Here is a 14,919-nt window from a genome sequence, read left to right as displayed (position 1 = left end):
ATGTGAGTATATTTTTATTGAAGTTTTTTTACAGGACCCATGGGCCTGATCAAAAACGCAGTGAAGTCAATGGAAAATCTTTCATTGACCTATTTATTTAAACAAAGAATAAATCCAAGTCTCTTGAAGCTCTTGCCATAAATTACAAAAACAAAATTAAATCGCGTACAAAACACCAAACTCCTATTCTCCCCACAATTCTAATTTCCCTCAAAAACCAACCTCTGCAGCAGCCAGTGTAAATAGACACATTTTAGCATGCTCTGAAGATCCATAGAAAGGCTGTGTTAGACTGGGGGAAGCCTGTTCCACAGCCAAGTGGTCCTTACAGAAATGCTTTACTGACTGCTCCCAACGCCCCATTGGAAATCACAGGCCTCCAGTGTGGTTGCCTTGCTGATCACAACTGTAACAATATGGTTTTAGATGAGGTCCTACATGAATGGGAGTGATAAATTTTAAAAAATGCATTGGCTTACTGTATTATATTCTCTTTTTTTCTGTATAAGGTATGGTTTTTAATACCACAGATGGCAAAGTCGTGGTTGAATTATGATTATATATTTAATGTGGCAAAAGTAAAAGTTATATCTCATGGTTACTACTTTCATATAATTTATGCTACATCAAATATGGGGAATGCAATGCTTGATATTTCAAATTTTAGAAATGCTTTATTCTATATACATATGTTTGGGTTTGGCATACAGCACAGCTGGGATTTTTTTTCCTGTCAAAAAAGCTTCACTGCTGGCGGGGATTTTTTTGTTTTGCTTTTTTAATGCAAAATACTGAATTTTGGAATTGGTTAACTCCAGTGGTAATACTGAGTATTAGTATTATAAGAATGTTATAGCGTCAGATGTGTGGAATGTGATCTGTGCCTATTGAAGGTTCCTCCATATTGGGGAAATCTTTAGCTTAGGGAAGCCAACTAATTTATGACCCTTTTGTGCCTTCAGAGTAGTGCAAAGGGGCAGTATCATGGGAGACAATAGAGCCTCTGGTTTACATTAAGCTTGCAGAGTCATGCTTTTCTAATTTTTACCAAACCTTTTTGATTGCTTAGCACCACTCAGTGAAAGCTAGTGGACCATTTGACAAGACATACACAGAGCTCAATTACACAGCCCTTCTTTGGGGCTGATGTGGACAGCACTACCGATGGGATGCTCCCGGAGGAATTGTACATCAGCAGGGCAGAATTATTCCACGAGTTCCCCAATGTTATGCTCCCTGCTTGTGGGTGTGGAGAGGTTAGGGACAGAGGGGTGTTAATGGCCTTTGTAATCCTTGCCCTTCTCTTTTATTAATTTATTATTTTGAGGCACTGAGGACCCCCAAGGGGAGCAGGGTAAATCGTTTAGAGCCCCCTCATTACAGGGACTATTCTTACAGGTGAACCTACTATGTAACACCATAAGGGCCAGGCACAATCAGTCCAGTAGTAAATATATCACTGATCCTTTTTGTCAAATGATCCATAAAGAGGCTAGAATGATGAAAAGTATAGAGAAGTGATTAAGTGTCTTCAGTGCAACCCATAGAAAGTGTACCCTTTTCTCCCTCATCCCTCCTGAAAAATATTATTTTGTTTTCAAGCAGGGCAAATGCAAGAATTGTGAATTTTAGAAAGATGAAAGGTGATTGCAAAAACTCCCATTGACGTCAATGGGAGTAGAATCAAGCCTTATAATTTAGACATGATTGGAACAACATAAAATGCAGGCTAATAGCAATAACATTAAAACACTGAATGTACTAAGGATATTAGATTAGGAAGGATAGATTTCAATTTACTGTAACAAAGAGCCATCGTCTTGTTCTCAGTGTTAGAATAGCAGAATATCTTAAAGCAATGCCCATGGTGATGTTTTATGCCACATGTGAACGGAAGATGACTCATCTCTGTGGCACTTAAAATATGATGAGAGGAAAACTCAAACCATTAGTTCCCTTCAGTTACATTTTTCAATTATGTTTGATACACATATGTTTGTTACAGTACTAACAGTGCCCCTTGTTGCTGGGGTAGTCTTAGCCCTTGCTTCTTTGCGGTTGCCCATGCTTGACAGGATATGCAGAAGCATGATTCACTGCAGAGAGTCATGAAGACAGATTTCAGTGCCATGAATTATCATTTTTTCTGCAGTAACATTACTATTTGGATATGAAAAGTAATATGTCATGATAAAGGTCTTATGATGTACTCTTCTGTTGTTCTGGTAAATCAGGAAAAAAATCAATTTAGGCACTTCTGTACTGGCCTCAGCTATGGTAAATCAATTTACCTTTTCATTTAAAAGATGTAATTTTATTTCATTTAGAAACTGGATTGCATTTAGTGATATTTACATTATAAGCATAATATAATATGTATAACAATAAAGGACAAACAAACATTGTTTCCAGTGATGGAGATGCAAGAATTAACAATCCTGCTCTGTTTTTGTATAGCTGAATGCTGTTGTCATGTTTCAAGGTTACAGGATTGAAACATGCAGGACAAGAGTATAGATTTGCTTTATGTTATGTACATTGGATTTTAAGCATGCAAAATGAAAGCCACTGACTGGGTTCCTTTTTGAGCCTTCTTACAGTAAAATGCAAAGGGTTTGCACACTTCTGGTTTTGCTGCTCTAATTATGTGATTTTTTTTCCATTTTATAGTGAGTTTTATAATGAAATGCCATCAAATACATAGTGCAAAGAAGACTGATCACAAATTTAAATGAAAAATTCAATATAATTATATTTATGTAAAAAAGACAAAAGACAATATATTTTTGATAAATATTTTTCTGTCAGTTGAAATAATAGAGGTTACATATTAAATGAGAATATTGTCATTTTAATATAATACCTAGGTTGTTAATGTAGATTTTTGTATTTTGATGCTATTATTTTATTTCTCTGGTTCTCATAACAGATAAAAAGAAAGATGTTTGAAATCATAAAATATATTTATAACACAAATTCTAGTTCTGTGAGTAATGAAATAATGATGAATTAGGCTACATACCCACTCACTGACCTGAGAATAATAACCCCAAAATAGACCTTTTTAAGTATAGTTAATACTCCTCCTATATCATAAATAAAAGACAGAAAGAAATGGGAAAAGTTAGCTGTGGTAGCATTAATGTGCAAGCATGTTAGTTGTATTGCAGGGTTGCATATATTTAATTTGTTGACCTGGCACCTAGTTTTGCAATCCTCTACTGATATTAATAGTCGTGTTGAAGCCCTGTGTGATCTATGTGCAAAAATGGTTGTTTATATCAATTGATTAAGTAAATTCTCTTTACTTATCTACATATAAAACCTTTATATTCATTAGTTATACTTAGAAATCATGACTGTAGTCCAAAGTTGCAATTTTTTGAGGGAGAAAACATGAGTTATCAGTGCAAGTTATCCCTATCTGTTTTATGTTAGACCTTATATAATTTTTCATCTCTGTGCCAGCAATGGAAATTAAGCACATTTTCTGATAGCCAGCTGGGCTTTTGATTTAGTAGGATTGATATTCCAGCCTATTTTGTTCTCTAATTGGATAAATAAAGATATAAATCAACCAAGAAGTTAATATCTATGACATTTTTAAAAAAAATCCAAGTTTTGATATAGAAGAAAGTGTTTTAATTGTTTCTCAGCATAGTTAACCCACCATGAGAATTGTTAAACATCTCTAAATAAAGAAGTATTGCAACTACAAATCTTCATGAGATTATAACTCTTTATAAATGAAAATTAAATAAACATCAAATAAAGAGACTCACTCTGATCCCTTTGGGAACAAATCAAGCTTCAAAACAAGAAACAGCTAGTGACATAATATTGAAACACCAGGGAAAATATAATTGCTAATCAATAAAAGAAACTCTTATGTAGTTAAAGAGAGTTTCTAACTAGACATTCCTTTCACAAGAGAAAATTAATTTTATATTATGAAAAACAGTTGCAAAACTAAAAAAGAAAAGTTTAAAAGGCAATCTAGCAAAGTCAATATCTGGCTAATCAGATATATTTATGAATGATTATACTAATCTGTAGTTACACAGTATAGCTCAGGGGTGGGCAAACTTTTTGGCCTGAGAACCACATCTTGATGGGGAAATTGCATGCGGGGCCATGAATGTAGGGCTGGCAGGGGGTTGGGGTGCAGGATGGAGTGAGGGGTGTGGGAGGGGGTAGAGTGTGCAGGAAGGGGCTCAGGGCAAGGGGCTGGGGCAGAGCAAGGATGCGGAGAAAGAGGGGGCTCAGGGCAGTGATGCAGGTGTGCGGGAGGGGGGCTCAGGGGGTTGGGGTGCAGGGAGGGGTGCAGACTTTGGAAGGGGGCTCAGGGCAGCAGATCGGGGTGCAGGCAGAGGGGTCAGGGCAGGGAGTTGGGGTGTGGGGTGCAGGAGGGGTTTGGGGTGCAAGCTCCAGCCCGGCGCCGCTTACCTGGAGTGGCACCGGGGTGGCAGCAGCACGCACTGGGGCCAGGGCAGCCTGCTTGCCTGCCTGCCCTGTCCCCAACCCCACGCTGTGCTGCTTCAGGAAGCGGCCGGCACCATGTCCCTGCGGCTCATGGGGGATGGGGCCAGAGGGCTGAGCATGCTGCCCTTGTCTGTACCTTCCCCGCAGCTCCCATTGACCACGGTGTCCCGTTTCTGGCCAATGGGAGTTTCAGGGTAGGTACCCACAGGCAAGAAGTGCGGGTGGAGCCCTCTCCCCCCTTCCCCAGGGGCCTCAGGGTCGTGGTGCCTTTCACTTTCTGGAATGGGGCGTGGCCCACAGCGCCACCAGGGTGGCAATCCCACTGGCCAGATCCAAAGCCCTGAGGGGCCAGATGTAGCTGGATCAACCATAATAAAAATGTGACTTAGAAAACTCCAGTAAGTGTAGTTTACTTTTTGGCCCGAGGGCCACATCTGGGTATGAAAATTATATGGCTGGCTATGTATTCTCCCAGCCAATGGGAGCTGCGGGGGCAGCACACGGAGCCTCCTGGCTGCCCCATAGGAGCCGGAGGAGGGACATGCTACTGTTTCCAGGAGCTGCACAGAGCTGTGGCACACATGCGTGGAGCGGCCCCTGACCCCACGGAGTGGCTCTCGACCTCGCTCCCCACTGGATTGTGGGAGCGGGGCAAGCCCCGGATCCCACTCCCCAGCACAAGCTTGAGGGCCGCATTAAATTGGCTGGCGGGTCGGATGTGGCCAGTGAGCCATAGTTTTCCCACTCTTGTTCTAGACATTCTGTGCCTGAGGGGCTTCTGCAGATCCCTAAAAAAAAAAAATGTAAATATGCTCTCCTGGCCAAATCCTCGGGGCAGGGCAAGCAGAGATATCTCAGGAGGTCCATTCTTCCTCCAGCACCATTACCCCAGAGACATAGGGAGGAGGAGTTTGCAGTCCTGGGATCACAGAGTGGCTGGGATCTTGACATACAAGATCACCATCTCTCTGTTCTAAAGCTCCTGCAGTACTTTGGGAAAACGCTGTGACTGCATGGAGATGCAGGCTTATCTATGAATTTCCTTGTTTTTTTGGACTGAATTTCAATCTGAATGCCCTTTTAATATCATTCTTTATATTAGCACTATCTATCTCACTATTTTTAGAAACTGAAAAAAGATTATAATGTGCATCTTGAAAAGAAGCTAGAGAAATACTTCTCCTGCTCTTCTGAATGAGTATTGAGAGTGACCACAAATGTGTAGCACTTCAATGGAAGGCACTGTATAGTGTCCAATATGACTTTAATTATTCTTATCCTGCTCAGTGCCTATAGATATTTCAAAAGCCCAGCAAGAAAGACTATAAAAATATAATGAAGTCTTAAAATTATACAGGTATAAAAGCTAAGCATATGGCTGTTTGCTAGAGGATATGTTAATAGTGATATAGCATATGGGTACCCATATGGGAAAGAATTGCCCTGGCAGTGCTTTGGAGATTAGACTAATATATCACTACTAAGCAGCTGTAAAACAGTTACCTTGGTCACCTGTTGATTGTTATTGGTAGTCATGAAAGGTGCTTTTCTATAGCTGCAAGATAGAATGTAGACCAGATATTTGTAAAGACAGAAATTATATATTTATAAAACATCGTGTATTGGAATAGAGTCACAAAATGTCTAAATTGCAAGTCAATAATAATGTGCTTTTCTGCATTAAAGAATATATTTTTGTTGCTTTTTTAAAAACACTGTATAGAATTTCAGTAGTGACTCCATAACTTTATATTTCTTAATGTGACTCATGAAGCATTTTCTCTTATTTTGTGTCTTCGGTACAGAAATTTGGGATGCTCCTCCCTGTGTTCACAATTGACAGGCAGCAGGACCTGTCATGTAACAGAATTTTTCCTGCCTTATTTGTGCTCATTCTTTCTCCTGTTGTGACTTTTTGACCCCAGTTTTTTCATGGAAACAGTAGCAGCAGGAAGTACTAAAGTACTTTCTTCTGTATACAAACCTGCATTTTTACAGGCATGCTTAAGGGTGAGCGTGTGGATTTTCTTTACATTCAACTATGGCAGCATCAGTATGGAATTTCCTGAGCTTTTGCCTCCAGGGATAGGGATTTGGGGGGGCTAATGTTTATTATTGTTTGTTCATTTGTTATTTGGTATAGCATTAGGAGTATGTTTTACAGACCCTGAAGAGCTTACAACAAGATATATTCATTCTTATCCATGCCTGGGGAAAAATGAATACCTGCAGAAAATTCTCTGGCTCCACCACCTGGCTCTCAGACTAATCTGCAGTTTTAATGGGATTAAGGGAATGCTGAGGCAATATTATGTATAACTCTATTACAGCAACCTTCTTCCTGTACTGCACCTTAACATATCAAAGTTTTGTCTTTTCATGACTTTTCAGAAAGTATCATAGAGTTAAAATCCAGGGCTATTGTAAATAAAATACTGATCAATAGGTATTAATCATTTGCAGTCAGTTTCAAAGAGAAAATACCATATAGTTTCTTAGTAAACAAATATATAATACCCACAGAAAACATTGTAAATGGTATAAACTATTGTAAATAGTATTTGTAATATGAATAACTTTTAAACTGGTATGCAGTAGATCAACTAGTGTTCCTTACACAGATTTTCCCGCTTTGTTGCCATTACATATATTCACATGTAAGGTTCCAACATAACATTTACACACATATAAACACATTCCCCTTTGATCTTCTCTTGGAGATGATTTCTTGTTCTTTATGGAGGGCCATAATATGTAGTGTGTGTCACTTGGACTCTTGAGAGCTTGAGCAGAAAGGCAGCATTTCAGTCCTTTCAAAATACTTCAGAACCCTGTTACCAAACAAACAATCTGGGGATCTCTAGTAGCATTCAAGACATTGGGTTAATAGTTCACGGGTCCTCAGCTGCTGGTGAAAGAAATATGTAGTCTGTATCTAAAGTGGTACATATACTGGGACCCAGCCCTCACAGCAGACTCATCTCCACATCTTGTGTGGATCTGCTACTAAGTCCACAGGACTGCCTTTAACTCCTATATTTATAACCTTTTTCCCCTGTGGCTTATGCTACCTTCTTGGTTACATCAGTTTGTAGTAGTGAAAATCACCTTACACTTGGTACATCTACAGCCATCCCCACTCCTTGTTTTACAAACAAACACTAATAGATTTTCCTTTTTTTTCTACAAGTGTAGCTATTTAAATCTTATGATATTACAGCCTAGGGTGATATGGTTGCAGTATATACTCAATCCAATATTAAAGATAGCACAGAAAACCCAAGGTTCTTTCACGGTAACCTTTCTGGATGTCACCATGTCATCCTTGAGCCCACCTTTTCCCACCCTTACTGCTAAATTGAGCACCTGGTTTCAGTCATTCACACATAACAGCCCTTAAGATGGCTCATTCCAAGCAGTGTCTTGACATATCAATACAAATTTAAAAACTGCAACTTCAGAACAGCCTTCTAGTAGATCAAAGATATTCTTCCTAGAATAAATGAGAAGCAGAAATGTAGCAAAATACTAATCAGTAAGCAAATTTTGAGTATGTCCCAAATAAAGCCACAGAAAACAAGGTTAATGCAAGATTCATGCTAGAAAAAAATTGCTGTTAAAGAGATGTAAAACCTGTGATAGAGATGGTACATTACTTCAGCAGATATACTTATCCTTTTGAGCCCTGGTCTACACTACGAGTTTAGGTCGAATTTAGCAGCATTAGATCAATTTAACCCTGCACCCGTCCACACGACGAAGCCATTTTTGTCGACTTAAAGAGCTCTTTAAATTGATTTCTGTACTCCTCCCCAATGAGGGGATTAGCACTGAAATCGACATCGCTGGGTCGAATTTGGGGTAGTGTGGATGCAATTCGACGGTATTGGCCTCCGGGAGCTATCCCAGAGTGCTCCATTGTGGCCACTCTGGATAGCACTTTCAACTCAGATGCACTAGCCAGGTATACAGGAAAAGCACCAGGAACTTTTGAATTTAATTTTCTGTTTGGCCAGCATGGCGAGGTCATCAGCAGAGGTGATCATGCAGAGCTCATCAGCACAGCTGACCATGCAGTCCCAGAGTTGCAAAAGAGCTCCAGCATGGACCAAACCGGGAGGTACTGGATCTGATTGCTGTATGGGGAGATGAATCCATGCTATCAGAACTCTGTTCCAAAAGATGTAATGCCAAAATATTTGAAAAAATCTCCAAGGGCATGAAGGACAGAGGCTATAACAGGGACCCAGAGCAGTGCCACATGAAACTTAAGGAGCGCAGGGAAGCCTACCAAAAATCCAAAGAGGCAAATGGCTGTTCTGGGGTCAGAGGGTCAGACCCTCAGACATGCTGCTTCTATGATGAGCTGCATGCAATTCTAGGTGGTGCCCCTACCACTACCCCACCCCTGTACGTGGACTCCTGCAAGGGGGGAGTCTCACACAACAGGGATGAGGATTTTGGGGACGAGGAAGATGAGGAGGAGGAGGAGGATGAAACCATTCTCCCCAACAGCCAGGAACTGTTTATCACCCTGGAGCCAATACCCTTCCAACCCTCCCAAGGCGGGCTCCCGAACATTGGAGGCAGAGAAGGCACCTCTGGTGAGTGTACCTTTGTAAATATAGTATATACATTAAAAGCAAGTGTGTTTAATGATTAATTTGCCCTGAAGACTTGGGATGCATTCACGGCCAGTACAACAACTTGAAAAGTCTGTTAACATGTCCAGGGATGGAGCAAAATCCTCCAGGGACATCTCAATGAAGCTCTCCTGGAGGTACTCCCAAAGCCTTTGCAAAAGGTTTCTGGGGAGGGCAGCCTTATTCCGTCCTCCATGGTAGAACACTTTACCACGCCAGGCCAGTAACACATAGTCTGGAATCATTGCATAACAAAGCATGGCAGTGTATGCGGTGTTTGCTGGCATTTAAGCAACATCTGTTCTTTATCTCTCTGTGTTATCCTCAGGAAAGTGATATCATTCATGGTCACCTGGTTGAAATAGGGGAATTTTATTAAGGGGACATTCAGAGGTGGCTGTTCCTGTTGGGTTGTTTGCCTTAGCTGAAAAGAAATCATCCCCGCTATTAGCCATGCGGTGGTGGGAGGGGTCAAGAGATGATCCCAGAGAGCTGAGGGGGGGGCATGCTACCTTGTACCAAAGCACATGTGCTTTGTAATGTTAACAGCTTGGTTCACTGTGAAAGGGTCTACCCATTGTTCTCTAAAATGTGTCTTTTTAAATACTACTTTCCCTTATTTTTCCTCATACAGCTGCAAATGTTTCAACACTCCCACTATCATCTCCATCCCAGAGGCTAGCACAGATAAGAAGTCAAAAAAACCGCACTCATGATGAAATGTTCTTTGAGCTCATGCAGTCCTCCCGCACTGAAAGAGCTCAGCAGAATGCAGACAATGGCAGAGTCCAGAAAAGCACAAAATGAACATGAGGACAGATGGCTGGAGCAACAGCAGAGGTGGCGGCAGCGTGCTGAGAGGAGGCAGGATTCAATGATGAGGCTTCTGGAGGGTCAAACTGATATGCTCCGGCGTATGGTTGAGCTGCAGGAAAGGCAGCAGGAGCACAGACTGCTGCTGAAGCCCCTGTGTAACCAACCGCCCTCCTCCCCAAGTTCCATAGCCTCCTCACGCAGACGCCCAAGAATGCAGGGGAGAGGGGGAGGGCTCCAGCACCCAACCACTCCACCCCAGAGGACTGCCTGAGCAACAGAAGGCTGGCATTCAATAAGTTTGGAAGTGCAGTGTGGACCTGTCCTTCCTTCCTCCCCTCCTCCACCACCCCACCCAGTGCTTCCCTCCTCCCCCACCTCTCCTGGGCTACCTTGGCAATTATCCCCCTATTTGTGTGATGAATTAATAAAGAATGCATGAATTTGAAACAACAATGACTTTATTGCCTCTGCAAGTGGTGATCGAAGGGGGAGGTCAGTTGACTTACAGAGAAGTAGAGTGAACCAAGGGGGCAGGTTTTCATCAAGGAGAAATAAACAGAACTGTCACACCGTAGCCTAGCCAGTCATGAAACTGGCTTTCAAAGCTTCTCTGATGCACAGCACGCTCTGCTGTGCTCTTCTAACAGCGCTGGTGTCTGGCTACACATAATCAGTGGACAGGTGATTTGCCTCAACCTCCCACCCTGCCATAAATGTCTCCCCCTTACTCTCACAGATATTGTGGAGCACACAGCAAGCAGTAATAACAATTTTCAGAGTAGCAGCCATGTTAGTCTGTATTCGCAAAAAGAAAAGGAGTACTTGTGGCACCTTAGAGACTAACAAATTTATTAGAGCATAAGCTTTCGTGAGCTACAGCTCACTTCATCGGATGCATTCGATGAAGTGAGCTGTAGCTCACGAAAGCTTATGCTCTAATAAATTTGTTAGTCTCTAAGGTGCCACAAGTAATAACAATGGGAGTGTTGGTTTCGCTGAGGTCTGACCAAATCAATAAACTGCGCCAGCGCACTTTTAAACATCCAAATGCACATTCTACCACGATTCTGAACTTGCTCAGTCTATAGTTGAACAGCTCCTGACTACTGTTCAGGGTGCCTGTGTATGGCTTCATGAGCCATGGCATTAGGCTGGGTCCCCAAGGATAACTATAGGCATTTCAACATCTCCAATGGTTATTTTCTAGTCTGGAAAGTAAGTTCCTTCCCGCAGTTTTTCAAACAGACCAGAGTTCCTGAAGATGCGAGCGTCATGTACCTTTCCCAGCCATCCCACGTTGATGTTGGTGAAACGTCCCTTGTGATCCACCAGTGCCTGCAGCACCATTGAAAAGTACCCCTTTCGGTTTATGTACTGGCTGCCAACATGGTCCGGTCCCAAATAGGGATATGCGTTCCATCTATCGCTCCACCACAGTTAGGGAATCCCATTGCAGCAGAGCCATCCACTATGACCTGCACATTTCCCAGAGTCACTATCCTTGATAGCAGTAGCTCAGTGATTGTGTTGGCTACTTGGATCACAGCAGCCCCCACAGTAGATTTGCCTACTCCAAATTGATTCCTGACTGACTGGTAGCTGTCTGGCATTGCAAGCTTCCACAGGGCTATCACCGCTCGCCTGTGAACTGTGAGGACTACTCTCATCTTGGTATTCCTGTGCTTCAGGGCAGGGGAAAGCAAGTCACAGAGATCCATGAAAGTGCCCTTATGCATACAAAAGTTTCGCAGCCACTGGGAATCATCCCAGACCCGCAGCACTATGCGGTCCCACCAGTCTGTGCTTGTTTCCCGGGCCCAGAATCGGTGTTCCACAGCATGAGCCTGCCCCATTGCCACCAGGATGTCCAAATTGCAGAGGCCCGTACTTTGAGAGAAGTCTGTGTCCATGTCCTTATCAATCTTGTCATCACTCTGCCATCACCTCCTCGCCTGATTTTGCAGGTTCTGGTTGTGAACATACTGCAGGATAATGCGCGAGGTGTTTACAATACTCATAACTGCCGTGGTGAACTGAGCAGACTCCATGCTTGCCGTGGTATGGTGTCTGCAGGAAAGCAGAGTTGCAGCGGAAGTGGTGGCTGACAATGGATGCCATGAGAATAGATATTTATAGAGAAGATGAGAGGACCTGTGAGGTGGATTCATGAGAGCAGAGTTGCAGCGGAAGCAGGAGCCCATGACAGCCAACATGGAGAAATTCGCTATCAAGATGGAGTAGAGGACAGAGTTGCAGCAGAAGCGATGGTTCGATGACAATGGTTAGCAGTCCTACTGCACCGTCTGCTGAAAGCAGTATGGCGTCTGCACGGAAAAAAGGTGCGAAACAATTGTCTGCCGTTGCTTTCACGGAGGGAGACATGTACCCAAAACCACCCGCGACAATGTTTTTGCCCCATCAGGCACTGGGAGCTTAACCCAGTATTCCAATGGGCAGCGGAGATTGCGCGAACTGTGGGATAGCTACCCACAGTGAAATGCTCCAAAAGTCAACACTAGCCACGGTACTGTGGACGTACTCCACCAACTTAATGCGCTTAGTGGGGACACAAACAATCGACTATATAAAATTGCTTCCTAAAAAATCGACTTCTGTAAATTTGACTTAATTTCGTAGTGTAGACATATCCTTAGATAATCCCTCTCTTTTGAAAGGCCTGTGAAAGATTTCATTAGATGTTTGTTAGAGTGCATTGTTAGTGAATGTCAGTTTTTAACTCCACGGTCTTTATTAAAACAAAATATCCAAATAGTATGCATGGAAATATGGGGAGGAAAGATTTTTTTTTAAAAAAAGGATGCATAAATGTTCTCCATTTCATATAAGTATCAAAGTAATTGTTTACATATCAAAGTAATAGAAAATTAATGATCAATAGATAATTCTTGGAGTTTCTTAAACCTGCCTGCCCTTGGTGAGCCCCTGCAATTACCTAGGAATTTTTAAAATTCTATAATAATACCTCAATGAAGAAAAAGCACTCATTAAAAATAATGTTTTAGAAACATTTAGAAACTGCATTTCTGTACACTTCTAATTTGATAAACTGCCTATATACTAAACTTTTAAGCTTGTGAAAGGATCAGTGAAGTTGTCTGCATTTACAGTACGTCCTCATACTGGTTGATATAGTCAGTAGCCCACAGCATTAACCCTAATCACATGATCTCCTGGCAATTTGAAAATCATTTAGCCTCTAGCAAAAACACTGGGAAGAGTATAATAGCACGAATATTTCAGAATTTCAAAAGGTTGCTTGGTGAAAAATCATTTAAAATAGCTGCCCACTGTCTCTCCTCCAGGAAAACAATTGCAGATATGTGTTTTAATCTTACTAAATCAGAAAATCAGACCAACTTAAACTGTAGAATGTTTTTATAGACTTTTGTTATGCCTTTTTATTTTCTGTAGCAGTAAAATTCAACAACTCCAAATTTCTTTCAGAAATGGATTTTTTATTTTACTGGAGTTATTTCTTTCTTCCTTATAAAAGCTGAAGTGCAGTTCAATATCTGGTTCAATTTGGAACATATTATTAAGTTAAGTTTCTCTTAAGGCTTCAATTTTAGGTGTGTGCAGCCACTAGCCTAATGGCACATTTGCTATGAAGTTTTAAGGTCTAGAAAAGCTAAGTTCAGACATTAGGCTAGCAAAGACTGAGAAAATTGCTGGGGTGATGATCCCAGGTGCCCAGGGAGGGATACAAACCTACACCATGATAACAATGTCTTAGCTGATACATCTAGTGGAATTGTGGTCAGAAAGGCAAAGAGACATTTAAGTACTTTTTCAGCTGGAGTCATGGAATTGTGCTATGAGACTAGTAAACTTTATGAAGAGGAAAAAGAAGCTGCCAATTCAAAAAGAAACAAACACCTAGAAAGTCAGCAAAAAGCAGCTGAAGTGGAAAATACGGCTAAACCAGCTGCCCTCTGAGTTAGTTTAGTGACTACTCTGGGATTCTCACTTCCCAGTTAATGGAAATTAGAAATTACCTATTGTGGTTACCCTGTGTATTCTGCATGCTGCTTTAAAATCTTAAATGGGCAAATGTATACACATTAAAATCAGTCCTGACCATGTGGCTGCCAGGGATGTTGTGTTCCCAGAGCTTCCTCAAAAGAATCTGAGAGTGGGTAACTTTTTTATAGTCCTGTATAGGGTGAGAGGTTCATGTTACAATGTGGTATACCATGGGCCAGCCCTAGCTGTAGAGTTGGCTTTGTAATAAGTGTGAAGGAATGGGTACAAATTCCCAGGATGATTGCGTTGAAAGATAAGAGAAACATCCCTTTATGGAGAACCCATAACACTGTCTCTGTAAAATGTACTTCTGCTCTGAGAAGTAATTTTGTAAAAAATGGCATTATGGAGTTCTACTTGTATTGGGTCTCAATGATTTCCATGCTAGATTTGCTCAGTCTACAAATAAAAAAAATGGTGTGTTTTTTTCTGCCAGCCCTGCAAAGTCTTCTGGGATCTGAAAGTTAAGCTGGGTTCTTCCAGGCTTGTGGATCAAGCCTTCTGCAGGCAAAATGCTGTACTTGCCTTCAGTGGGGCTGCACAAGAGTAAGCGAAGGAAAAATTTGTTTGGATACAGTGGGACTGTAGTTGGAACTTAAGCCATGCCTATCTGAAAAAAAAAAGTTACACTGCTTTAATTGAATTATTTTTGAATCAATCCAATTAAATGGGGTGAATCTCTAATTAGATATTTTTAAACCATTTAACCCTCGTTTAACATGTTTTAGGGCTTGTCTTCACCATTGTAGCTGCACCACTATATTGCTTTAGTGAAGACACTCCTATGCTGGTGGGAGAGCTTCTTCTATCGGTGTAGTTAATTCACTTCCCTGAGAAGCAGTAGTTGTGTTGAAGGGAGAAGCTCTCCCATCGACATAGCACTGTCTACATGGAGGGTTAGCTCAGTATAGCTACGTCGCTCAGGGATGTGGAT

The 14,919-nt window shown here is 41.6% G+C and overlaps 1 protein-coding gene across 4 annotated transcripts in view; it reads left to right on the top strand.

Annotated features, from left to right (window-relative positions):
* The window catches only part of FBXL17 (F-box and leucine rich repeat protein 17), a 478,686-nt gene that overhangs the window by 391,706 nt on the left and 72,061 nt on the right, over positions 1–14,919 (top strand). The window contains exon 8 of one of the 4 annotated variants that reach the window (XM_038401592.2): positions 6,288–8,054. The exons of the other annotated variants lie outside the window; for them this stretch is intronic. Coding sequence (XP_038257520.1) covers positions 6,288–6,322 — 35 coding nt within the window. The 3' untranslated portion in view covers positions 6,323–8,054. Of the gene's footprint in view, positions 1–6,287; positions 8,055–14,919 lie in introns of those variants that run through there. 4 annotated transcript variants of the gene reach the window in all.

The sequence above is a fragment of the Dermochelys coriacea genome, chromosome 5, assembly GCF_009764565.3.
Source record: "Dermochelys coriacea isolate rDerCor1 chromosome 5, rDerCor1.pri.v4, whole genome shotgun sequence".
In the NCBI taxonomy this organism is placed as follows: Eukaryota; Metazoa; Chordata; order Testudines; family Dermochelyidae; genus Dermochelys; species Dermochelys coriacea.
The sequence above is the reverse complement of the archived record's forward strand: the minus strand, read 5'-3'. Positions and strand labels throughout refer to the sequence as shown.